We start from the raw sequence: 25,748 nt of genomic DNA on the forward strand, positions 1-25,748 counted from the left end.
AATTTTTGATAGGAAAAATATGAAATCAAAAATATACACACATTTACATCATTTTTACAAACATCGATTAAATATTGTTGTTCAACGGCTTCAGACACTCAGAAAAAACAGTTTTGTTTTCAAATAACACTTTTATAAAAATACTAGAATTGAAAAGTGGTTAATAAAAATTTTTGAATTTCGTTTAATAAATGATGTTTCAAAAATTTTGAAATTCAATCCAAAAAATTCTCACAAACAGTTTAGTTGAATCATTAAACAGTTAAATATAATTTCTTAATTTATCAGACATTTTTAATTAATCGCTTCCGTTTTACATTTTGATCGAAACAAGTGATATGAAACACTATTTTTGTATGATTCAAACAACTCTGTCATATTTCTCTCACATTTTTTTTTATCTTAGAGCAGCAAGTTGCACTAGTTCTTAAAAAAAATGTTAACATACAAAATTGTTTGAAACGAAAAATTCCACATTCTGAAAAACAACAAATAGGAAATAAATTTATTGAAAGATAATCTTTTATTAAAGATAGTTAAAAAAAAAAAATTGATTAAGATTCATTTGCTCTTGAAATAAATTGACACTTTGAGTCAATTCATAGTTAAAAATTTTGTTAACCATAATTAATTATTTATTATTCAAAGTGAAAAATAATTTATTTTTGACTGAAAGAAAACACAATTTTCACTGTTATGCTGATAGAATATAAAATAAAAGAATTGGTGGAGAAGTTATTTGCTTTTTTAGAAAGTTCTGAGTGCAGTTGCAAAGAGCTAGAAAGAATAATGAAAGAATCATTGCTTTGCGTTGTTATTCAGGGAATACCTCATATGCCATATTCTGAACAGATTTTAATGCTTGCTGCAAATCAAGTAGGAGCTTCTCCAAGGCTGCAAGGACTTTTATTTTTGCTTTACAGCGAGCTTATTAGGAATCGATTCTTTCTTATTGAACCGTTGGTTCCAGTGGAAATTTCAGTTCACATGCACGCAATGGTGCTTGAAGTGCGTAGGGAAGACATTTCTGTCGTGTGCCCAGTTTTAATTTCTCTTCGAAATGTTCTGCTCTGCGGAGCGTCAAATTCTATTAATGATACAATTCAAACTTTCGGTGCGAGAGCTCACTCTTACTCGAAAGATCTTGAGTTAATTTCGGATATTGCCTCAGATCTTATACTCACATGTGCTGCAGATTCACTTCCAGTGTTTGTTGGGATTGGAATTCTTCAGCAAATAACAAGATCATATCGAGAGGTACGAACAATGATAAGGAGACACAAACAAGCCGCTCAACTTTTTACAGCAATTATTGCGTTGGTATCGAGCAGCAATGCAATAGTGTCCATTGAAGGAAGTTCGATTGTTGTGGCACTTGCCCACTCTGATAGCTGGGTGGAGGCAGAAATGTTAACCACATCAAATGTGATGCTGATGATACATCAGATCATAAAGTTTCTAGTAGATACTTTTCAGATGCGACATTGCTGTAGTATGATGGAATTTGATAATTTATATAATAGTAAAGAAAGAGATAGTGATAACGAAGCAGGCGGTACATATCTCAATGCTTCTGAATGGAATGCAAGCAGTAGAAAGAGTGGAGATAGCAACACTTACAGAAGAAAGAGAGAAAGCCAGAAGAGCTCCCATAAAATGATTCACAGAAACACGAAGAGCCGAGGGCGGATGATGGAGGAGCTGTGCTTGCAGTTCGTGGAACGTCATCAGTATGTCGACGGGGTTGCATTAGCATGCACCTGCTTGATGGACTTGCTGCGTCTAAGCAGGCCCATCCGCGTGGAAGGGTCAGAGGCAAAGGTGAAGATTGGGGACTATCTGAGCAATGAGCCGCGATTTATGCAGCTTCTGTCTTTGCTGTGGCAGACTGCGGGCAACTTCAGGTGCTTGACAGATCGAATCCCTGAAGAGGTTGAGAGCCAGTTTGAGACAGATGACATGATTGAAGAGCGGACCATCCTGTTTTCTCTGCTGAGAGAGCTGCTGTGCGGAGAGGAAGAAGTGGATACAGAGAGCGGAAGCTTTGGTGGGCATACTGAAGATTATTCAGGGGTTCAGAATCAAGGAAAAACGATGCGAAGAAGAGGGTGGTGGTGCGATTGCGCAAGAGACAGCTTGTTTTTTGATATTGCGCTTCCTCCACAACAGCCAGAAGAAAGCAAATTGTTGGAAAGCGCAAAGATGAAAAACGAAAGGTTTTTTATATCTTTTTTTTTAAAAAAAAGCAATTTTCATTTTTTATTCAAAAATAATTCTTTTATTTTTTATTTTTTTGGATTTTATGGATTTTATTGATAAATGTTGGATTTCTAAGTCATTTACAAGAAATCCACGTGGATGCAGAAGAAGACACAGATTCAGACGACTCCTCTTCGGACGAGTCGCTTTCAGAAAGAGAACTGACGATTGTTTCTGGAAGCAGATCGATGGAGCTGCTCGATCCATTTGTGGAAGAACAGAAAAGAAAGATGCGGCGCAGAAACAAAGCAGCAAGACAAGGAAAGAGAAGATACGGTAGCGATGATAATGATGATGATGATAAAAATTATTTCCGTCCATCATCATCAACATATACTTCTTCTTCTTCCACATTTTCTTCTTCCCCCTTTTCTTCTTCTTCTTCAACCTCAGCCTCCTCTGCTTCCTCTGCTCTTACAACCAAGCGAATGACAGAACCAACATATCACATAAAGCGTATGGATGCTCTTCCAATTGTGCACGGAAACCCAGACAGCTACGCCGTTCGCCTTATCTCCATCCTTCTTCGCGATGCGTCGCCGTCTTTGCTCACTCAAGCAGTGCTCAGTTCTTCTTCTTCTTCTTCTTCTTCTTCTTCTGCAGCAGCTCCTCAGACACTCGAAGGTTTGATAAAAGAATGAGAGGGCTATTATTGCTATTTTTTTTCCCCGTTCATTTTCATTTACAATGTTTTCTTTCTCATTTAAATATATTTTTTCCCACAAATATTTTGTTCAACATATTTATTTATTCATATTCCATTTTTTTTTTGTTTTTTCGAATAAACTCATTTTTCTTCCACAACCACACAAAAAGGTTTTTCACCACTCATCTTCACATCTCCTCTTTCCCCCGATGCCACAACACCCCCCACCCGCTTCTTGCCCCACTGGAAAACCCGACGCCACTTAGCTTCTTCTTCCTCTCTGCTGGGCGCGATCATATCAGTCGGTAGAGAAAGCTCCTTCCGCCTTGTGCTCGAAGAGGCGCTTCTTCTGGGCGGAGTAGCGACGAGTGAGGAGACCGTGGTGACAGAAAGTGTGATGGGGGTGATTGAGGTGCTGATGGAGCGGCTGCAGCATGTTGTGGCGCTGCCTTTGCAGGCGCTGGAGGACTGGATGGACATGATAGAGATGAGTGCGAAGGAAGGTGGAGGGGTTGAAATGAATGGGGAGAGGGAGAAAGGGAAAGAGGAGAAAGAAGAAGGGATAGAAGAAGAATACATCACTGATGATGATGATGATGATGATAGAGAAAGAAGCGAAGAAGAAGAACAATTTGTTGGTAAATCACCAGACGGATCCAAAAGAGGAGGAGCTTCATTCAAAAAAACCCCAAAAACTCGCCAAAATTCAATCCACAGAGCAAAAGGAGTGAAAGACAACACAACCTCTTCTCTTAACAAAGCTCGCTCTGCAGACAAACCACCATTTTCTTCGCCCTTTAAAACACCCTCGCAAACGATGAGGATGACAGCTGTTCCAAGAATGATTGACGATGTTGACAGGGCCATCCAGGAAGAGTATGCGCCGATGTTGTATTCGCCTTTCAAAAGATATCCCTTTGGCGGTGAAGTCGATGCGAAGCATTCATCATCATCAACAACATCATCTTCCTCTTCCTCTTCTTCTTCATCTTCTTCTCATTCTCATTCACATTCTCCTCTTTCCTCCTCTCCTCAGAAGCTTCGCCCTTCCATTTCCATTCACAGACACCCCTGCCGACAGTGCGCTGCCTGCCCTCCCCCCAAACCTCCCCCAAAAGTGCCTCACAAATCTTCCTATCGAATTCCTGTCTCAAGCTTTCCCAATACAACTCCTGCTTCTTCTTCTTCTTCTTCTTCCTCTTCCTCTTCCTCTTCTTCTTCAACTCCTTCCACTTTCTCCTCTATTTTTTCTCCTTTGGCCAGTCGCAGTGCAACAGAGGCAGGATCATCCACGTCATTTCAGCCATTTGCCGAGTCGGAGCTTCAGACAACATACAGCTACGACCAGAGATTGAGCGTGAATCAAGCTTATGGCTCTTCTTCCATTTCACATTCTTCTTCTTCTTCTTCTGGTTCTAATTCAATTTATTTCATTCCACCTCACATTCGACATCTTCCCCCTTCGTTTCTGACAGCCATCGTCAACTACGTTCCAAAAACAACTCTTTTGTCTTCGCTTTCTCTATCTACACAGCCAATCTCTATTTCATCATCATCATCATCTTCTTCTTCCTCCTCTTCCTCCTCCTACCTCGACCCTCTCTCTCGCAAGCATTCCATTTCACCCTCTGTCCTTCTCTGTCTCTCCTCCTTCTCTTCATGCTCCCTCATCACCACCGGAACAGTGCAGCGTGACCTTCGCTATCTTTTGCGACTGATCATCGACGTCTGCTCTCTTTCCCAGCCGCTCAGCCAAACATTCGCACGCTTCATCTCACTCCACGATGTCATGGCACATTTAGAGCGGTTCCTCGGAAAAGTGACAAAAGCGGTGTCTGCTAATGACATGAAGCCATTCACTGCGTCGCTTATGTCAGTTTATTCTCCTTCTCTTCATACAACACACTTCAGAGATTCTGGTGTCAATTCACATTTTTCTTCTTCTTCTTCTTCCTCTTCTCCTTTTTCTTCTTCCTCCTTCTCCTCCTCTTCTTCTTCTCCATTCAATTCCACCACAACACCCTTCTCTTCTTCATTCACCCACTCCCAGCCGTCTGTGGCTGACTGGTATATCTGTGCTCTTTTAGGTTTTATTCTGGCAGTGGCTGACTGGTCGAGGTTTAATCCCTGTCTGTTTCCAGACATAGACGCTGAAGAAGAACCCATTCGAAGCGAAATGGAGAGGAGATACCGGAGTGACCAGGAGAGGAGAGAGATGCTGATTGGGAAGGAGATTCGAAGGGAGGAAAGAGAAGAAAGCAGAAGAGGGCTGGCATTTGGCGAGTCGTATGACAAAATCAGAAGCCAAAGAGAGCAAACAATACGTTCATTTGAGCAATCACTGAGGGATGAAGAGCTGTTCAGGATGCAGCAGATGCAAAGGGAAAAAGAAGAGGCCGAAGAAAGAATGAGGCTGAGCGAAGGGAAATGCCCTTGCCGCCGGCATCTTCTTCGCGCCATCCACAAACTGATGATTCGTCATGAGTTAAGAATTCAGCAAGCTGTTAAAAATGTGACTGGAGAATCATTTAATTTATTTGACAATGGGCTCAAACAAACAATAAAACCATCTTCCTATTCTTCTCCAACAACTTCAACGAAACGATTCGTTTCGAGCACTGCAACACCTTCTTATGTTAGGCCTTTTATTGAACAATTTACTCATCTTCAATCACCTCTTCGCTTTAGCCAGTGAATGGATGATATTCGTAATTTAATTTTGTACTCTTTGTTTTATTGTTTGAAAATTCTTTTGTTAAATGATTATTTTCTTGTAAAATAAAAACTTGAAATTTATTGGTTAAACATGAACCATTCTTTTTTTGATGAATCCAAAAACACTTCATTTTCAAGTTGTTTCATGGTCATCAGAAGATCCATCGCGCCCCGCTGCAAGTTTAAATAATAGAGATCCGAAAAATGCAGGATGGCAATCCATAAAGTTTGTGTATTTGAAACATATTCAGAAATGACTTATTTTACAAAATTATTACTATTTATCAAGAGATGGATCATTTCCACAAGAAATAATACTTCAATTAAACGATGGGCTTTGCTTTATTTCGACAATTCAAATTCTTGTTCATGAATACAAAGTTCCTTCATCAATTGAAATTTGTGTTGGAACAACCTTTGACGGAAGCCCGGCGTATGCCCCAAGCACAGTAAAATTTACATCATTAGGGTATGGTATTTTTTGGTTTATTTTCAGAAAGATTATTGGTGATTGTTTCTTTACCAATCAGAAAGACCTCTTTGAGTAATAGTTATTCAAGTAACTTTGAGTACTGCGAATTAAAATCGTTTACAATAGAGTCTTATGCTCAAATGGTGAAGTTTATTTTTGAAAAGCCTTACGAAAACGAGCTGAATATTTCAAAACAAGTGGGTTTAAGAGGAGTGAAAATTTTGGGTGTGACAATGTCTTCAATCGAGCAAAGACAATATCAAGCGCTTTTACAAGAAAACAGAAGTAAATCATCATCAAAAGCTTCGTCATCCCCAATTCCAACATCGTTGTCATCATCACCTTCGACAGCAGTTTTGAAAGGCGTTCCAAATCTCCAGGAAAAAGCATTAAGTCAGCTTTCTGCAACATCCTCTGGTGCCCAAATCAAAGCTGAAGGAGACGCTGAAGGTATAATGGAGCAATTGCAGCTTATGAAAGAAGAAGGGTACGATGGACTGACTGCAAAGCAAGTACTGAACTATACCCAGCTGAAGGATCAAAGTGTTATGAGGGATGATTTTGACTCTGCGAAGAAGTACAGCGAAGTCATTGGCCGCTTCAAAGCGAAGAAGATCGAGCTCGCAGACAAAGAAAGGCGGAAGTTCACGTGTGTTGTGTCGGAGAATTACACACAGGCTGCCAAAATAAAGAAAGAAATAGAGGCTCTTCGGCTTTGGTGCGAAACGGGAGGCGAGCTGGCAGATAAAATGAAGGAGATCGAAGCAGAAAAAATGAATAACAAAGCACCAGAGATTCCAAAGAAGCCCATCGAAGAAAAAATGAATGCTGCAGAGGAAGGAAATAGAGAAGTTGTCAATGAAAAAGAAGAGCAAGAAAGAAAAACCTTTCCTCCACCAGTTGTTCTCAGTCCATTTAAGTCAAGCGAAGATCGGGCCATTCCAGGAAAAGGCTCAAGCAGCTACACTTTCAATGAAAGCGACCCGTTCAACACTTCCTCGCAACGCGGCAAGATGCCTCACTTTCCTTCTTCTTCTCCTTCTTCACCTTCTTCTTCATCCTCCTCCTCTTCCTCCTCCTCTTCTTCTAACCCTTCTTCAACACTCACGCTGGAGCAGCGGGACCAGTTTTCCGAGATCATCGGGCTGATTGGCGAAGAGGAAATCGCTTCTGTGTTTTCCTCACAGTGGTTGGAGCGGAGCAGCGGATACGGGCAGATTGCAGATCTAATCGAGCAGGAAGAAAAACGATGGAAGCAGGAAACAGTCCAATTTAGACCAAAGAACAGCTCAAGAGGAAGTCTTCGCTCTGCCTCGTCTTCTTACTCAAAGAGCACTGTTGATGATGAAATGGAAAGCGGGCGAAAGGGGTCGGGTACGTTTGCAACGAGGTCAGAAAAGGAGCTGGAGAAGCGGAAAATCGAGCGCGGGACAGCGTTCAGCTCCGCCTGCACGACGCTATTTTCAGCTGTTCTGCTGAAGGAGACGCACCCGGCAGTCATCTGTGCGATTATTGAGGCTGTTTATATGCTGATCCATTTCCTGGACTCTCTGCCGCCGAAACAGGAGGATCAAATAGGGGGATGCGATCAATCTACTTACCCACACACTCCAGAGTCTCGTTTCCCGCCTTCTTCTGCGCTTTCTATGCGCTCGTCCCGCTCAGCCGCACCGAATCACAGGCAATACCAGGAGATGTTCGAGGCTGCCACACAGAAGCTGATGCCGCTTGTGTTTTCGTTCTTCGGTCATGTGGCGAAAAAAGTGATCGACAAACTGGACCAGTTTGCGAAGAAGTGTGCGGTGCTGCCGTCGATTGGCATTGAGTGTGTCTCGTTTATGCTCTTTCTGAGCGACCCAGCGGATTCTGAGGCTGAAGGCGCAGATGGCGCAGATGGCGCAGAAGGCAGAAGAGAGGCAAAAAATGCTAAAGTTGCAAAGGGAAGCGAGCCGAAGAGTGTGCAGCTGATGCCGAAGAAGAAGAAGATCGAAAAAGCGAAAGAAGAACAGGGAAGCAAAGGAAGCAGCAAAGAAAGTGCCTTTCTCACTCCAAAAGTGGGCGATCCGATGAAAGTGCAAATGGAGAAGCTGAAGTTGGTTTCGGAGATGATCGACAACGAGAACGATTACAGTGGAGTCCTTCCTTTGAAGCTGATACTGGCGTATTCGTTGAACTCGGTACAGGTGGCGAATCCGGTTGTGAGAAAAAGCGCGATCGAAGTGATTGGTTTGTATATAAACATTTCTTAAAGTTCTGAATGGTTGAATTCAATTTGATATTACACTTATTTTAGTGTTTATTTATCATTATTTATTTATTTATCAATTTTTATTTTATTTTATTTTATTTCTTTATTTATTATTCTTTTATAATTACAGTAAAAATCCATAAGCGCCTTCCAGAATATGCTGATGCTCAGATAAAAGAAGCTAATCTTCCACAAAACATTCAGAAATCAATTGAAGAGAAACTGGAAGCTCTGCAAAAGCGATCAAAGCTCTCGAAATCTTCTGTAAAGCTGTCAAATTCACCTTCCTCAGCACAAAAAGAAGCAGAAAAGGAAGCAAAAGATACAGCAACCAAAGATAACACAAAAATGTCTGAGAAAGATGAGGAAAACATCAAAGAACGTCAAAAGAGCAAAGAAGAGGAAAACGAAAAAGGCAAAGAAGAAGAAGAAGAAAAAGAAGAAGACGATGACGACTATTCGTTCTGTGAGTTCTGTGGTGCGATGAATGCCTCGTGGGCACACAATCAGAAACTCCTCCTCGAGCACCAGCAAAGAGAATGCCCGATGCTATTTCAATGTCTTCTGTGCGAAGAGATCGTCCAGATCCAGTATCTCGTCGAGCACCGCCTGGAGGACTGCCCCATGCGCCAGTACTATCAGGAGTGCCCCAAGTGCAGAGAGGCCGTCCTCCTCACCCAGTTCGACGACCACGTGTCAAAGGGAAAATGCCACCAGGCAAAAGATCCTGATCAGTTTGACAGATGCCCGCTGTGCCACCTCGACTTGCCGCACTCGCAGCAGTCGTGGCTTAAACACCTCGCATTTCCCCCGGGTTGCTTGGTTAATCCGCGCACACGAGGGAAATGGTCGTAAAGGTTGACACGAATGGAGAAATATAAAAATTCACTTCAAATCTAAATATTGGATTTTCGTGCTTGACTACATTTCATTGCTTCATATAATCGAAATATTAGTTTGTTAAATCATTTTCTTTAAAGTTGATTGTAAAATTTTCATTGAGTTTCCTTTTATTGTTCGTAATTCTTTGTTTCAATTTTTGAGCTTGAGCCCATTCTCAATTTTTTTCTGTGAGAAATAAGACCAGTTCTCATGTATTTTTATTGCATTTCATTGTTCCATTGAAAGTGTTGCAAAAACAGATAAGAACACTAATATACCAAAAATTTATTTGAGTTTAAAATGAAAGAAAACTTATTTGCACAGCTAATGTTCATTTTTCGTAAAAAATGTTTGTTTGAAATCTAGTTTCTCGTTCAATTCCGAAAACAAGACGAAACATATCTAATCACAAAACAAGGCGATGGATTCACATCTTCCTTACAAACTACAAACAACATCTCTCGAAGAATTAGTTATTTTTGTGTCGTAAAATTTAAGCAATTTTTGAATAATTCTCGCATAGATTAAGAAACTGTCGATTTTCATTTACAATGAATGCGAGGGAAATTTAAGTAAAATTGAAAAAAAAAGAACATATTTTTGTTAAAGATTGTTATTTTTTCATTTTTCTAAAGTTGACTTGATAGAATTATTGTTCAAAGGGAAGTCTAATATAAGTCAAGAATCCATTAATAAATAACTTCATAAGCAACTTCCAATGCAAATGAGCAAGTTAGAACTTTTATAAAAAAACAAAAACGAAAAATAAAATCGAAATATTGATCTATTATGTAATAATTATTATTCATCAAGAAAACAGAAACAAAATCAATTTGTATTTTCATTATAACAACTTTAAAAAATAAAGCAAACACATTCTCAACTTAGGCTTATCTTTATTTCTTTTGTTAACAATAAACATTCGCATTTGGTAAAAAATTGAACAGAAAAAAGAACGATATTTGAAAAAATTGTTATTTTGATTAAACAAACTTCATGTGAAGAAAAAATCATCCTCAAGAAACATTTTTGCTAAATCAATTCATCATTGTCTTGTTAACGTTAAATTTAATCTTTTAACTCTGTTTAATTGCTCTTTTAACAAATGATTTCATTTCTTCAAACTCAAAAAGAAATAAATATTGGTTCTCTTAAATTTTTGTTTCTCTAAAATATCGATAAGAAACAAAGTAGACTCTTCTTTAAAAATTGATTTGGATTCACATGAAGTTGATCTCTTGTTTTTGAAATCATATTTTGAGATAGTTTCCCTTTCGTCTTGAATTTAATTCACAAAAATTCTTTTGCATATAATTCAACTCAAATGTAATGAAACACTATTTTTTCGAGAGTAGTTCTCTGCATTGGACGAATAAAAATATTTCCGCTTATAATGGCACTCTTTTTTCAATCGTTGTTGGTAATTCCTTTGAAGAACATAAGAAAACTTATAAAAGCATTTTGACTATAAATGCCTTCAAATTCGATAAAAGATCGGAGTATTATATAAAGCCTTCTTATGACATGACAAATATTCAAAAATGATGAACAACGTCAAATTATGGAATGCAATCACTTGTTCAACAAATAAATAATTTTCTTTTTATAAGATCAACAAGTATTTTAATCTGTTCCTATTTCGCAATTGACTTGTCAATTTTTGTTCGTGAATCATAATTTTTGTTTCTTGCTTCCTTGTTGTGATTTTTCCTTTTTGTTTATCACATCTCTGATGAAAATAGTGAATGGTTATTGAGAGAAGAAGATGTTTTCTGTTTTTGTTTTAATGTCTTTTGTGAGTGAAATTATTGACTTTTCTTCTCTCAAATTGTGTATTTAGCGGTTTTGTGCTTGCTGCTTGTAAAAAAATGCTTTCACTTCTTTTTCAACAAATAGTTAAGAATAATCGCAAAAATTACAATTTTTCTATTAACAGCATCAAATTCAAACTAAAATGAAACGAAAGCGTGAAAAACAAAATAATGATAATGTCTTTGAAGAATGTTTGAAGTGCAATTTTCATAACTTTTGGATGATTGCATTTTTTCCTCCAATTTTCATCCCGAACCGCCTTATGAATAATTAGACGATTTCCATTATCTTTTTTATAAGCATGAACGCATTACCTTAATTTCGAAACGCTTGGAGAATGTTCAGAGATCCAAATTATTAAATTTCAGTTTCTTTTGGTTTGTAGCTTCTCACTTGCAAATTTTTCGATATACTGCAGTGAACATTTAATGTTTCAGTAGATTGATCTCAAATAAATCTGTGAATGAAGCCTGCATCATTGGTAGGAAAGTGCACAAGATGATCTTCCTTGTATTTGGTAATATGATGTGTATCAATAGGAAAAATTAGAATGTACATTATTAATGCTATTTCTTATTGATCTTCCACATATTCTTGAGGTCGTTCAACCTGCATCTATGAATTTCAAAAAAATAACTGTTGCATTAGATAGATTATTGTGGGATTTTCTAAGAAATCTGAAGTATGGATCATAACTTTTAAAGTGTTTGTTTTTGACATACTTGTCTTCTTGAGATCTTTCAATTTTTGAACATTTATTTGGCAAATATATTGTTTTAGGATGCTCAATTTACTCGTATTTTCACTGTTGTCATCTGCTTTTGCAGCAAACTGGGCGGTTTTAGTTGCCGGATCTGGTGGAATGATCAACTATCGCCATCAATCAGATGTCTTCCGCACATACAAGATCTTAACAAAGAATGGATTTGACCCTTCAAAAATCATCGTTATGGCCTATGATGATGTTGCTCATCATCGTGGAAATCCATTCCCAGAGCAAATCTTTAATGTTCCAGATGGACCTGATGTCTACATTGGAGCGGATAATATCGATTATAAAGCAGAAAATGTGACCGTGAGCAAATTCGTTGCTGTAATGACTGGAAATGCAACTGCTGCAGGTGGAAAAGTTCTTGAATCAACATCAAGTGACAATGTATTTCTTCTTTTCTCCGATCACGGATCAACCGGTCTGATTAGTTTCCCAACAGGTCCAGATATGTACGTTGATGAATTGCAAGATATGTTCTCGGAAATGTACAACAAGAGCATGTACAACAAAATGCTGGTTTATATGGAAACGTGCTATGCCGGATCAATGTTCAAAGATATTATGCCAACAAATATGAGCATCTACATTGCAACAGCATCAGACTACAACGAATCTAGCTATGCCATGTATTGCGGAATTCGTAAATACAAGGTCTGCCTTTCTAATGAATTTACTCAAGGTTGGATGGAACAATCAGATACAGGAAATATGTCTGAAATCACTGTTGGAAATCAATTTGAGGTTGCCAAAAACTTCACATTATCGAGCTATCCTCAAGAATATGGAGATACAACACTCAAGACTGATTTTATTGCTGAATATCAATCTGGGCCAATTCTTCCTCCAGAATTGAAAACAATTCATCAAATGATTACCCCACCAATACGCAGACGTGAAGGTGGAAAGAGAGTTCGCCAGGAAGATGCTTATTTGTCATATTTGGAAACCGCAGCAGCTGAAGATCCATTCGGTGAAGAAGCAGTTGAGTATCATAAGCAAATTTTGATCAAGAAGAAAGAAGAGGCCCGTCGCGATGCAATCGCTTCTTTCTTTGGAATGATCTTCCCAGATCCAAACTATGCTACCACTGCAACTAGTATTGATTTTAAATTGTTCCGTCGTGCCGTAACCACGTATCAATCTATCTGTGGAAGATTGAATGAATTTTCTTATTGGTCAATTACAAGAATCTTGTCAAGAGCTGTTGCTGATAAAAAATTGACCAGCGAAAACTTTAGTGCTTTTGAGTCCCTTCTTCGCCAACTTGCCTAAATTTTGACACGTATTTTTACAGCTTCATTTGTAAATGAAGTAATTTAAATTGGGTTTGATCTAACCTGAATCGGATGTTTTTTAAACCTATTTATTCTCTTATTTCTGCCCCACTCATTCGCAATTGGTGATTTTTGATTGCCTTTTGACTAATTGGATTTATTTATATTATTTTATTTGACCCTTATTTATTTGGTATCCAAATGTTTGGCAGCAACTTTTATTTTGTCGATTGTGTAAAAATAAATAAAGCTTTTAATTTTATTGATGATAGAACAATTTGTTTTTTGTTAAAAAGAAGTTTGTTCATTGAAAGAAAAACAATTATTATGACTTTTTGCATAATTATCTTTTGAAAAAACAATAAATTTTCACAAATTTGTGTAAAAATAAAGTTTGAACGTTTTAAAATTTGAACATTATTATTATTATTATTGTTTTGGGCAAGTGGAGCTGATCCTGGTATCAATTTGATCATTTCACATAATGAAAAATAAAAATATGATGATTTTAATTGTTTTTGTTCTTTTTTCACTAATTTATGTTCGAAATGTTAAAAAAGATTGAACGGGAAAAGTATTCAATTGATTCCATCCATTCAGTTGAATTTTCGCCATCGCTTACACTTAGAGAATCAGATTGCATAGTTATTGTACTTTCATCGGTGTCTGAATCCATTGAAACTGTCTCATCTTCTGATTCTTCCAGGTTTGTGTATTTTTCTAATTCTTCTATGTATTCTGATTCTCGATATTTAACAAAGTTGCTGATAAGTTGATCAAAAGATATTTCATAATGTCTCAAATATATTGAAGACCAAATAAATTCCTCTAAGTCTTGGTATCGCGCTCCGGTTTTCGGCATTGAACGGCGAAGGTGTGACAACGCTCCTTCTATTAAATTTGTTGTTTCACCATCTTCATTTTTGTATCCTTCAGAATGATTAACAACAAAATGAATGAAGCCAAAATGATTCAGTGTTCTGTATGCGCTCCGTCATCAGAAACAATTGTTGTTCCAGGTTTTATTTTTGAACAAATGAGTGGAATGAGATTATTTTTTGTTCTATTTTTTCAAAATGAGCAACCATTCTGTGTTTTCCATCGGTCTTTTTTCTTTCGATCGCGCCAAACAGCCAAATCGACTTTTTTTGTTTCCCTTATAATTAGAAAAAAAAATTAACAAAAAATTTTATTAAATCATCATGAAACCTCGATTATATTTTCTTTTGCTCCAAAATGATTCGTCATTTTCAACAACCTCGCCAATTCCCCCAATTGGTTGCTGATTTCGGAGAAAGATGGTAGATAATGTCCTTCTTATTGCTGTATAATAAATTGTTACAGTATGCCTATCTATTCCACACATCAAAGACGTTTGATGAACCTCCAAATGGCACCAATAACTTAATTGAATCAACATGATATGATTTATTTTTAACTTTGAATCTTCAAAAACTGTGTTTTTTCGGATGGACCATCGTTTCTTACAAAATGAACATTTAAATCGACTGTGAATTTAATCCACTTTCAAAACATAAACATCCGAACCATCATCAGGGCATTTTTTAAAAGAGTCTATTTTCCTTCATGGAAACAACCATTCCGATGTTTCTTTTTCGTTTGCAGACATTTTCTGAAATGGCTGAATGCTTATTTTAGTCATGATCGTAAATTGCTGATGTTGAGCCATCTGAGTTGCTTAAGTGGAAAATATTTTGAATAATTTAAAACAATTTTAGGACAAGATCATCTGGTACCAGGATCTACTCCACATGCCCAAAAAGAAGTTGACTTGACATTAAAAATACTCTGTTGTTGACCTAACAGTTATGAGTGGATAAATAAATGTGATAACTTGTAAAAGAATGACGCACTTTTTATTTCTTAACTTGTTGGAAAATGCCAAAAAAATGAAATTTCAAAAAAAAAAAATGACTCACAAATTTTCATGAAGAATAAATTAAGAATTATGAGACCTATTTGTTCGAAATTCAAATTTTAGCTTTATATTTATAAAATCAAAAAATATGCAAAAAATTATAATTGTGCTCAATAAAAATTTGACTGTCTTTTCTTTTTCGTTTCCCGAAGTCCTTTCTTTGCAAAAAGAAAAATATTATTTGGTAAATAAAAATACAAAAAATGAGGTTTCCGCCTTAAATCATTCAAATAAAAGATGTTAAACAAAACTGAAGTGAAAAGGAAAATTTAGCGAAATTGTTTATCATTAAAATTTGCTTAGCGGAGGCTTACAAATAAAAATATAGTGATCGATCAACAAAAAAGAAAAAGCAACACACAAAAACCAGATGTGAATCCTTCAACAAAAGAAAGAAAAATTTCCTTTCAATCTAACATAAAGTTAAAAAACGAATCGCTATAGACAAGCAAATGACAAACACGAAAACGAATTGAGAGCTTAAAAATAATGAAGCTTAAAATAAATTGCTCAAACATAAAAACAAAACAAAATAAATCAAAACAAAACAATCTAATAGTCAAATGAAATGCAAATGTTGATGCACAGCAATAAATGCAAAAAAATTTTTTATTTGTTCAGAAATAATAATATTTGTGTTATGTTTTTTTTTCCCCACCCTGTGTCTATTGCAATATGGAATAAGCTCAATGAAAATCAGCATTTCGCATAATCCTCAAAAATATGGGGTCAGCCTTCAGAAAGTCTAACAGCAGCGGACGAACGGTTGTGTCGTGAAGAAGCGGAAGCAATATCTTCTCCGAGTCCACAAACCACGTTTCGTCGATCGTGTCCAATATCTTCATCTGCTTCTTTCGCGATTTCTGAGCTTTCTTCCAATTCTTCTGTTGCTGTTTCTGCGCAATCAAAAGGATACGCAGGAATGCATCAACGGCCTGAAGCAAGAAAGATAGAATGAAAATTAAAAAATAATACAAAAGAAAGAAAGAAAAATTAATATATCACAATAAATTTGTTTGAAATATCATTAACAAAATAATAATTATTATAAAATAAATTATTATAAAATAATAAATCAAATTATTCATTTAACAATCAACCAATTTTTCAGAAAATACTTCCAAATCCATCCAAAAACACTATCGCCATCAACTCCCACATACCAGTTTTCTTTTCGGTGAATGCCTTGCCTCCAATAAAACAAAAGGAACAAGCGTCTTAATCGACACACGAATAACACTTTTGCTTGCCATCAGCACAAGCACTGAGAGCACATCAACATTGTCTGGCGTAACCATCGTCGACACTTTGTGTATCACATACGCCGTCGGGAACTGCTCTGCAATGATCGCGTCTTTCGTCGCATTCGACACATGCTGCTCAAAACAGGTGCGCACCAGCGTCTGCAGCGCATCCATGCACAGCGTGTCCATCTCACTGTCGCCATACAGCTCGTACAGTGCCCGCAGCGCAAACGGAATCTTCGCTGCGTGGAACCGGTTCAGCACGTAGTTCCGCATCACCGACCGGTTCGCCTTGTCCTTCTTCTCGCCTTGCTGCACCAGCGACAGAATCGCCATCACCGCTGCCTTCCGCACAGACGCGATGCGGGAGAAGCACATCAGGAAGAACATGTGCATCATCACAGGCGCATTCCCAGCATTCGTCGTGCAGCTGATCATTTTGGGGTCGTTCCACTCAGGAAACGACAGCGACGGCTGGTCGGTGGTGCTCTTGCCAATGTTCTTCATCGGATCGTTGAACGGCAGCTGGTTCTCTCTTTTGTCAATCGCATCAAACAGAGAGTCATCCTTCGGCAGGTTGAGCTCTGCCAAATGCGCAACCATGTTCTTCTGATATTGCTGGTACTCAAACACAACAAGATCGTTCTTCTCCTTTGAGTTCAGCTTGTCCTGGTCTTTGCTCCTCAGCTCAGCCACTTCTTTGTCTGTAAGCACATAACCTTTCCCGCCCAGAAGCAGCTTTGAATGGTCGACTGAGATAGAATGCCTGTCTCTCATGTCAAAATACGACTCAATCTCGCTTTTCCCGCCTCGTGAGTACATCTTGGAAGACGAAGGAGGAGAGGAAGAAGGTGAAGAAGAAGAAGATGATGATGAAGAGAACAGGGAGATTCCTGACCCTCGTCCAGCACCTCGCCCAACTCCTCTGCCTTTTCCTGCTTCTTTGACATTGATCTTTCCCCTGCCCCTTCCCCTCCCCACGCCTCTGCCTCGACCTCCGCCTCCCCTCCGATAGTCTGAGTCAGAATCTGAATACGAATCAGAGTAAGAATCCGAGTAGCTGTCTCCGTACGAGTCCGAATAATACGAAGAAGAGTCTGAGTAATAGTTGCTCCGCGAATAGGAGTCTGTGTAATCAGCTGAAGAAGAGTCCGAATAGAACGGCGAATCGTCCGAGTAATCGCTGTCTGACCAGTCGTTCGCATACTTCCGCTTTGCCGGCGCTGGAGTTTTCCCTTTCTTCTTCGCAGCAGCTTTGCCCTTCCCGCGGCTGTCTTCTGAGCTGCTGTCAGAATACACAGAAGAAGAAGACGACGAATACGAATCGTCACTCGAGTAATCCATCGCATCGTCCAGTGAATCTTCTTCATCCGACTCCGATTCTGGCTCTCCGCCTTCTTTCTTCTCCTTGTCTGCCTGCTGTGGCTCGTCCAGGTTTCCCCCAACTTCCTGCTTGCCCTTCCCGCTCTCCTTCGCCATCTTCTTGCGGAGCGACTCCAGCGTCTCGAAGCGGAGCCGGTCTCTGTATGTTGCAATGATCGCCACCAGCTGCCAGGAGCGTGCACTCATCATGCTGAACAGGTTCAGGATCGACCGCGCCATATGGACATACAGCGCGTCTTTGATGTACCTCGGGTCCTTCTTCTCGCCACTCAGCTTCTTCGCCCGGATCGGCGCAATAAACCGCTCAGCTTCCGTCTCTGTGAGGTAATCGTAGTGAATGAGCTCCGCGTCTTCCTCGCTGCGCGCACAGAAGTAGCACTCTTTGTCTAAGCACAGACGCTCCAGGTAGAGCGGGTCATGCACCATAAGAGCAGGCATGATAGCATCGAGACACACATACGAGCGGTCGATCACAGTGCAGAGCAGGTTGATGTGCCTCTCCAGCAGCGCCACAAGGAAGTTCGGTGACGCTCCCAGCACATGCACCCCAAATGTGTAGACAACTGCAAACGCCAGCCTCTCTGTGTTCACACACGTCGCTGCGCAGGACTCGAGTATCGGCCCTTTCGCAGAGTACTTGAGGCACTTGTTCTTCACAGCGTTGGGGCTGTTGGCGGTGCCGTAGTACGTGGTGTACGCGTAGTAGATCGACGAGATGATGTCCTGCCGCCGCTTCTCAAACTCCATCGGGTTCCTCACAATCAAGTTCTGGATGGACTGCACAATCGCCGTGTAGCACTCTCCGTCGTCGAGGTCGAGGCGGAACGTTTTGTGGTTAAAGCTTCCGGACGCCACCACATACCGCGCCACTTCTGGCACATACGAGATCAGCGCAAACGTCCTCTGCGCACACAGCAGCATCGAGTCCGGCAGCGTGCCCACCGGCTGTGTCAGCAGCTGCACCATCTTCTGCGAGATGATCTTCGAGTCCCGCACCACACTCAGCTCGCTGGGGAAGTGTTTTTTGAGCGTCTCTGCTGTGTTACCCAAGTCCACCAGCCGGTTCTCTAGGAGCTTGCCCAGCATCTCCATCTGCGACTGCTGCTTCATCGAGGCAAACATGTAGCTGTACTCGGGGACTGTCATCGTCACTGCCTGCCCATCTCCTCCTGGCTGCCCCGGAGCGCTCAGCTCTTCTTCCTCTGGGAGCACCTTCAGCGCCCACAGCGTCTCAGCCGCTGTCAGCCGGTTGTGTGCATATGTGGCTTTGGTGTCGAAATACACTGTGCGGAAGTACCGCTTCATCTGCAGTGTGTTCTCGTGCTCGCTCAGATGCTCTGCCATGTTCTGGATGCACACCTCCACAAACGATGTTGAGAAGGAAGCAAGCGTCGTGGCTGTCTTTCGTGTCATTTGCGTCGACGGCGTCGCTTTCCGCATCATCCCGCTGGCGCTGTCTCTCACAAGCGTAATCTGCCCAATCTGCAGCCTGTCCAACAGAGTAACGCTGCGGGGCTCAATGAACGTGTGGTCGTCTCTCTCCCACAAAGGGATCTTCCGCATCTCCAGCCGCGTCTCGTCCAGCATCCGGTCCAGCTCCACCACCTCCGCATTCATCACAGCCGTCGTCGACATCATCGTGCCTGACATCCCCATCATGCTCCCTGTCTCACTCCCAAACGCACTTCCTTGTCCAAACGATGCTCCTGTTGAGTTGTACGATGCAAGTGGCGATGAATACGGCACCATTGCAACTCTCGTTCCCTTTGGCGTGGCTGCTACTGACGCTGCATTCGATGCAGAACTCATCCCTGACTTGCCCATTCCGCTCTGATTTGGAGAAGACTGTGCTGTGGATGCCATTCCAGATCCTCCTCCTGCTCCCATGTTCATCTTTTCCCCGCCTAGCATCGCCTGTGGCTTCACCCTGAACATTGGATCATTGTCAAGCAGCGATGGATTGCAGATTGGGTCTTCAGGTGATCGAAAAGCGAGGTTTGACATCAGCGTCTTCTTGGAAGACGCAAACACAGCCACACTTCTTCCGCCTGCTGCTCCGTTTGCTCCTCCCGCTTCATCGCCCTTTTTGGACTTCTGTGAATAGAAGTTGAACTTGTTGATTTCCTCTGAGTTTGCAAAGCGCTCCTTCAGCAGCTCTGCCACACGCTGCGCCTGCTGCTGCCTCTTCAGTTTTTCTTCCTCTTCTTTCTTTTTGATGATCATCTGCTGTCTCGTCAGTTTCTCCTCTGCCTCTTTCTTTTTCTTCTTCAGCCTCTTTTGGGTCTTTGTGAGTATCAGCTTCGACTGTGTCATCGACATCTGCATTGAATTTGACACGTCTGTCATTCCGCTCCCTTCTCCCACACCACCACTCGGCCCATTCCCTGCCCCAGCACTTGCTCCAGCTCCTGCTCCAGAGCCAGCCACTGATTCAAACAGCACCCGTGAGCTGCTGTTCAGCCTGACCGACTTGATCCTTCTGAGTGTGGCAGACGCCCTCGCAAACTCCTGGTTCATCTGGAACTGAAGCGCACTCACCCCGTCAAAGATTCCCCGGTCGCGCAGCTTCTTCGCCTCTCTCTCCTTCCGCTCTGTTGCCAGGATCATCGCCCGTGCCCGCGGGTTCAGCTTTGCCAGCTCTGGGTCGTTCTCCAGGTCAGTCTCAGAGGACTCTTCACCCGCATTGCCCGATGGAACAGCCCCTGAACCTATGCCAGCTCCACCATTGTTGCCAAACTGCTGCACTTTGCCCACGTCAAACACCTCTGCGGGTGGCAAAGGCGCGCCAAACGGCTTCTGCAGCCCTTCCATCGCCATTGACGCTGGCAGAGCCGGCGGCTGCTGCTGCGATATGACGTTCATTGGGATGATCGGAGCATTCCTCAGCATTGTTCTCGAGAGCGTCACGAACTCGCGCTGCCGGCGTTTCTGCATTAGCATCTCTTCGAGTGTCTGCTTCTTCTTGTTCTGCAACTCTCTTTGCTTCATCAGCTGCCTTTTCTTCTTCTTCACACGCTTCGCTGCGTTGTCCCCAGAGCTGTCGGATGAACTGTCTGAGGAGGAGGAGGAAGAAGAGGAAGAGGAAGATGAATCAGAAGAACTTGAATCGTCCTCTTCACGCAAAAGAAGGAACGAGAATGAGACATCGCTCTCATCTTCCTTGAACCCTCTCTCAAAATCAAATGAAGTGCCATCAATCCTGTTTGTTCTAAGCTCCTCGTTCTTCTTCCTCAGCCGCTCTTTCGTTGCAGATGAGTCAGAAGAAGCTGAAAACGAAGACGAGTCTGAGTCAGAATCAGAAGACGAACTGTCATTTGAATCTGAATCTGTATCTGAACCCGAATCCCCTTCTGAAGCATACCTTGTTTTGTTCCCTCTCCTGCTCCTCTCCCCAATCGGTACATTCCTTCTTGCCACCCCTTCTGCAGCAGCAGCAGCTGCTGCCTCTTCTTTCCTCTTCTTCATCTTCTTCTCCTTCATCTTCATCTCCAGTATGTTCACACAGTGTCCATTGAAGTCTGGCTCGCTGAAATCCTTCAGCTCATAGTGCAGAGACTCAGTCACATCGACATATTCCGGCAGGCGCCGCGGGGCAAACGAGAAGCGCTGGTTCAGACGGGAGATGTGGTACAGCGGAGAAGTCGGGTAGAACGGGTGAAGGCCGTGTATTTTGGCCAAGGGAGCTATCTCTTTCTGCCCTGTTTGCTCGCTTTCCCCAATTTTTTCTCCATTCTCTTCGCGCTCTTTGCGCTTTTGCGCTTTTTTCTCCGCTTTCCGCTTTCGCATCTCTTCTTCTTCTTTCTTCCGCTGCTCTTCTCTCTCAATCTTCCTCTTCTCCCTCGCCTCCATCCGCTTCTTCATCTGTTCTTCCTGCTTCTTCTTCTGATCAGCCTCCTTTTTAGCCCGGAACTTCTGCATCGATCGCTCAATGTTCTTCTCCACATCACTCAGCGACGATCCGCTCTCATTCTCTGACAGGGACTCATCACTGGCAGCAGAGGAGGAATACGACGAAGAAGAATACGAAGAGCCCGAAGAGCGCGATGAAGACGCAGAACGCGAAGACGAGTCACCTCGTGTCCCCTTTCGATCGTCCTCCAGTTCTTCATCGAAGTCGTCGTAGTAGCTGTCGCTGTCGCTCTCGTCCCCATCCTTCCGCTCCCACGGCACATACAGGCACGTCGTCAGCGCCATCCGTTCCAGCATCTTCACTTCTCTGTCCTTCTTCTTCCCCTTCGCATCTTCCGCACCTGTTTTTCCCTCCTCGCTCGCTTTCTTCACCACACCTTTTTTCCCGAAATCTGTCTCCACTTTCACTGATGAGTTGATCTGCACTGGCGGAGGCGTCAGAGGAGGGGTGGAAGAGTTCGGCCCAGGTGTTGTGCTGGGCGAAGGGTACTGGCTCTGCTGCGGAGTGGTTGAATTGGGCGTTCTGTTCAGAGGAGATGCTCCTTCTGACTCAGGCGGCGTCGGAGGAGCTGTCGGCAGCGGTGTGGTGGAAGACGAGCCTTTCCCTTCCAATTCGCGTTTGATGCGCTCTTCTTCAGCTGCCCGCTCTTTCAGCACAGAACAGCGGTGCTGCAGGTCGAGTATTGCCGGAGCCTGCTGCAGCGCCACACGGAATGCCTCTCTGATGAGGTTGACATTCTTCACGCGGATCTTCAGAAAGAGCAGCGTGAACACCGCGTGGCAGGAGATGGACGTGTTCGGGTGGATCGTCAGCGACGCTATCTGCGAGATCGTCTTCTGGTCGGTCACCAGATGCGGCATCGAAGGCAGCAGGGAAAGACTGGCAGTAGACAGGAGAACGCGGTTGATGATGGCGGAGGCGTCGATGTGGTGCGCCACGCTTTCGAGATACTGCAGCTGCTTCCCCTTCCAGATGGACGTGTAGCAGTCCTTCCGCTTCATCAGGTTCGCGCCGTATTTAATCAGCACAGGGAGGAACGGCGCATCAGGCTTGTTCTCTGCCAAGTACAGGATCAGGTCGATCTCCTTCTCCATCTCCTCGATGGGGAACTTGTAGTTGGCGATGTAGTCGAACTCGGATGCATCGTCGATGATCTCAATCACAGACTCGATGTCCTTCACTGATGTCAGATGGCCCCGCAGAATCAGCTTCACCAGCTCCACACACACGCCCACCTGTGCAAACGCCGGCGGGCCGAGCGGCTTGCAGGAAGCGAGCACGAGGTAGTCCATGGCGTGCTTGTGCTCCTCGGCGGTGGCGGTGTCTGACTGGATGATCTCGACCAGCGCAGAGACTGCGTGCTCCATCATCTCCTGCGTCACGTTGGGCACTTTGTCGACGATGCAAATGCACGCCTTCAGCCGCGTCTTCGTCTCGAAGCCGTACAGAAGGCGGATGAGAGGAAAGTTCGGCAGCGACATTTTGCGGGCGCGGGTGGAGTTGCACTTGTAGACGACGAAAAACCCGCAGATGAAGACCACCGGCATCATAATCACAAACAGCTCCGTCTGTGCTGGCCAGATCTCAGCAAAAAGCGCAAAAAGAGACGACGAAAATTCACCAAAGAACAGCGCTGACCGGAAGTTGTTCACCTCCAGCCCGAACCCGAGGCAGGGCTGCAGCCAGATGTGGAAGATCATCAGCGCGAAGAATATGATTGTGTTCACAGGGAGGATTATGTTTGGATTCTTCGAAATCACAGACGTCACAACCATGGTTAACTATTTGGTTAGTATAAAATAAAGTTATTTTTTATTTATTTATTTTATTCACACGAAGAATATTAAATTTATTATAAACATTAAAAAAATAATAAATGGCTTAAGTTTATGTAATTACAAACTTTGCTTATATAGAAAATAACATTAAACCGAGGAAGAAGACGCATTGCAGGATCTGATTTATTTTTCTCTCTTGCCACAAAATGAAGCGCAAGAGGATGTAGGCAGAGGATTCCTAAATATCCAGCAGCAAACCAAATATAATGAATTACTGAATTACAACTGACCGAGTGATATAAATCCATTGGAGGATATGGACTAAATGACTTTGGCTGTCCAAAAAATTTGCAAGTGTACGTGCAGGCAAATGCCTCCACAAATGAACGTGTAGCAGGTATATACATCATATCCCAAATCAGTACATTCAGAAACTGGTGCAGTTTGTTATGTAAATATCCAGTCCAAACAACAGCAAACATAATCAAGAAAAAGAAAAAGATAAATAAAATAGCAGGCAGCCAATCATTAAATTTCAATGTTATGAACAAAATTGCTTTAAAAAATCCATCTAAGGCAGGGATTGATAAAGGTGATGACTCATTGGATGAAAATTGATATTCTTTAACAAAAGCAAATGACGAAAGCTGGACCCCCTCATAAAATAATGATAGCCACCCAATTGTTCTGCCTATATCTATTTTTTTCTGTTTTGCATATCTGAAAGGAAACATATAAATAGAAAAACAATTTTATTTTGAAAAATTATATTGCAAGCCTAGCCAAAGAATCAGAATCAGCAGAACGCTCATTACTTGTTCCATATATATAATAAATTGCAATGACAATACAATAAATTAGAAGTGCAACTCTATATGAAAATTAAAATATTTTTTTCGTTAAAAAAAGAAATCCATTTGCACACAATAAAATTGCATGAATCATCAGCAGCCTATCAAATGAAACTGATGTGGCTCCTGGATGAGTTGAAAAGCACACATCTTCCTCAAGAGAAGCCATTGATCAAAAACAAAAATGCCCATAACAGGATTTGAAACCAACAAGGTTAATAAAAATGGAAAACAATCATCAATTAGATCTTCATTCAAAAGGATAACAAACTAAAAATATTTCTAATTTTTTCTTCCAAAAATTTTTGTGACTGACATGCTGTTGATGTTTTAGTGATGTAAAATATACCATCATAAAATTCAGACAATGATTTATTCGATGATTTTCGTGAAAAGATAGAGATAAGGATGATTGAGCTCTTTTTCAACAATTTTTTTGCATATCTATAAATTTGATATATTTGCTTTCATCTTTTGAAAAGTGATCCTCAAAAAAGATTTGATTGAAGAATATACAAAGAATATCAAAAGAAGTAATCATTCAATCGCTGACGCACTACAACATCCGAGTATCATTGCCTTCTGAACTGAAATTAGTTTTTATTTTTGCATTTAACTGGAAAATACTCAAAGATCATTTTTCTTGATTTTTTCCAAGAATCACAGACTGTCTTGAATTGAGTAAATGACAGAAGCATATTTCGCCCAACTTTGAACTCGATTTTTTTTTGCCGTTGCAACTACTTATTTCTATTTCCATTGAAGAAACTACTTGCATCAAACGCGTTGAATATCTTACGAACGAAATCAGGAAAGGTGGAGCAAAGAAAACATTTAAGTCGTGCATTGCCTCTCTTTAGCAATTGTTGCAACAAAAGATCTATCAACAGCTTGACTTTTGCTTCAACATCAAAGAAAAGAAAAATGCAATGCAAATTATTTGCATCAACGTTCATTATGTTTTCAGTTATTTCTCGGATTTCACATTATCGATATCCTTTTGGAAATCTTTTTTTCTTCTATTGGGAAAAGGGCAGAAAAGAGCAAAAACATGAATAATAACGGAAGTTTCACTTGAAACTTCAAAGGCAACTTCAAAAGAAGAACATGACAGCCTTGGAAATGGAAAACAACATACAATGGACGTTAACGACAACAAGATTCAAGATATCTGCAACAAAAGAATTTGATTATTTCCAATTTCAAATTTGAAGGGGAAAGAAAAAACCTTCAAAATAAGGAACTAATGAAAGGTAATTGACGTTGAAAACAAAGAAGCCAAAGGGATGAAGGAAAACAGACATATGGTGAGAAACAAAAGTATCTGAAACACACTTGCTCCTACGAAAAAAGAAGAAGGATAGAAGACATTACATATTCATCAAGGGATACAAAACTATTCTTGCTAATTCATATAGAAATTATGAAGAAAATGAGAAACATGGAAAATGAGGCGTTAAATGGTTTTGATGTCAGCCAGAAGTTATTGCTTTGTGTTTTCTGAAAAAGCCAAGGCTTTATCTTGAATGAAGTGAAGATGCTCAAACTTCTACTTTCCTCAAA

The 25,748-nt window shown here is 41.2% G+C and overlaps 4 protein-coding genes across 4 annotated transcripts; 3 read left to right on the plus strand and 1 right to left on the minus strand.

The window, feature by feature from the left end:
- Nucleotides 1-474: 474 nt before the first annotated feature.
- Nucleotides 475-5,706, plus strand: MONOS_4028 (uncharacterized protein). The gene is made up of 3 exons (XM_067874068.1): nucleotides 475-2,216; nucleotides 2,336-2,883; nucleotides 3,076-5,706. Exons 1-3 carry the CDS (start codon nucleotides 697-699, stop codon nucleotides 5,598-5,600), a joined length of 4,593 nt encoding a protein of 1,530 aa, XP_067731573.1. The 5' UTR covers nucleotides 475-696; the 3' UTR covers nucleotides 5,601-5,706.
- Nucleotides 5,707-5,722: 16 nt separating this feature from the next.
- On the plus strand, nucleotides 5,723-9,195 carry MONOS_4027 (putative flagellar associated protein; the record flags this gene model as incomplete). Its single annotated transcript, XM_067874067.1, has 4 exons — nucleotides 5,723-5,846; nucleotides 5,910-6,089; nucleotides 6,151-8,318; nucleotides 8,471-9,195. Exons 1-4 carry the CDS (start codon nucleotides 5,731-5,733, stop codon nucleotides 9,193-9,195), a joined length of 3,189 nt encoding a protein of 1,062 aa, XP_067731574.1. The 5' UTR covers nucleotides 5,723-5,730.
- Nucleotides 9,196-11,597: 2,402 nt separating this feature from the next.
- MONOS_4026 (putative Peptidase C13 family protein) lies at nucleotides 11,598-13,595 on the plus strand (the record flags this gene model as incomplete). Its single annotated transcript, XM_067874066.1, has 3 exons — nucleotides 11,598-11,633; nucleotides 11,687-11,739; nucleotides 11,815-13,595. The coding sequence occupies 3 exons, from the start codon at nucleotides 11,598-11,600 to the stop codon at nucleotides 13,076-13,078; spliced, it is 1,353 nt and encodes a 450-aa protein (XP_067731575.1). The 3' UTR covers nucleotides 13,079-13,595.
- A 1,544-nt stretch (nucleotides 13,596-15,139) lies between these two features.
- Nucleotides 15,140-24,354, minus strand: MONOS_4025 (uncharacterized protein; the record flags this gene model as incomplete). Its single annotated transcript, XM_067874065.1, has 5 exons — nucleotides 15,140-15,954; nucleotides 16,183-23,337; nucleotides 23,460-24,054; nucleotides 24,113-24,205; nucleotides 24,260-24,354. 5 exons carry the CDS (start codon nucleotides 24,352-24,354, stop codon nucleotides 15,706-15,708), a joined length of 8,187 nt encoding a protein of 2,728 aa, XP_067731576.1. The 3' UTR covers nucleotides 15,140-15,705.
- Between the last annotated feature and the right edge of the window lie 1,394 nt (nucleotides 24,355-25,748).

This window comes from Monocercomonoides exilis, assembly GCF_001643675.1.
Source record: "Monocercomonoides exilis strain PA203 chromosome Unknown scaffold11-1913109, whole genome shotgun sequence".
Taxonomy (NCBI): domain Eukaryota; phylum Preaxostyla; order Oxymonadida; family Polymastigidae; genus Monocercomonoides; species Monocercomonoides exilis.

Excerpts from the sequence above, each read along its gene's own strand:
- MONOS_4028 (XM_067874068.1), top strand. The coding sequence starts at position 697 with ATGCTGATAGAATATAAAATAAAAGAATTGGTGGAGAAGTTATTTGCT. Across the intron at positions 2,217-2,335 it reads GCAAAGATGAAAAACGAAAG|TCATTTACAAGAAATCCACG; the intron begins GTTTTTTATATC and ends TGGATTTCTAAG. Across the intron at positions 2,884-3,075 it reads AGCTCCTCAGACACTCGAAG|GTTTTTCACCACTCATCTTC; the intron begins GTTTGATAAAAG and ends CCACACAAAAAG.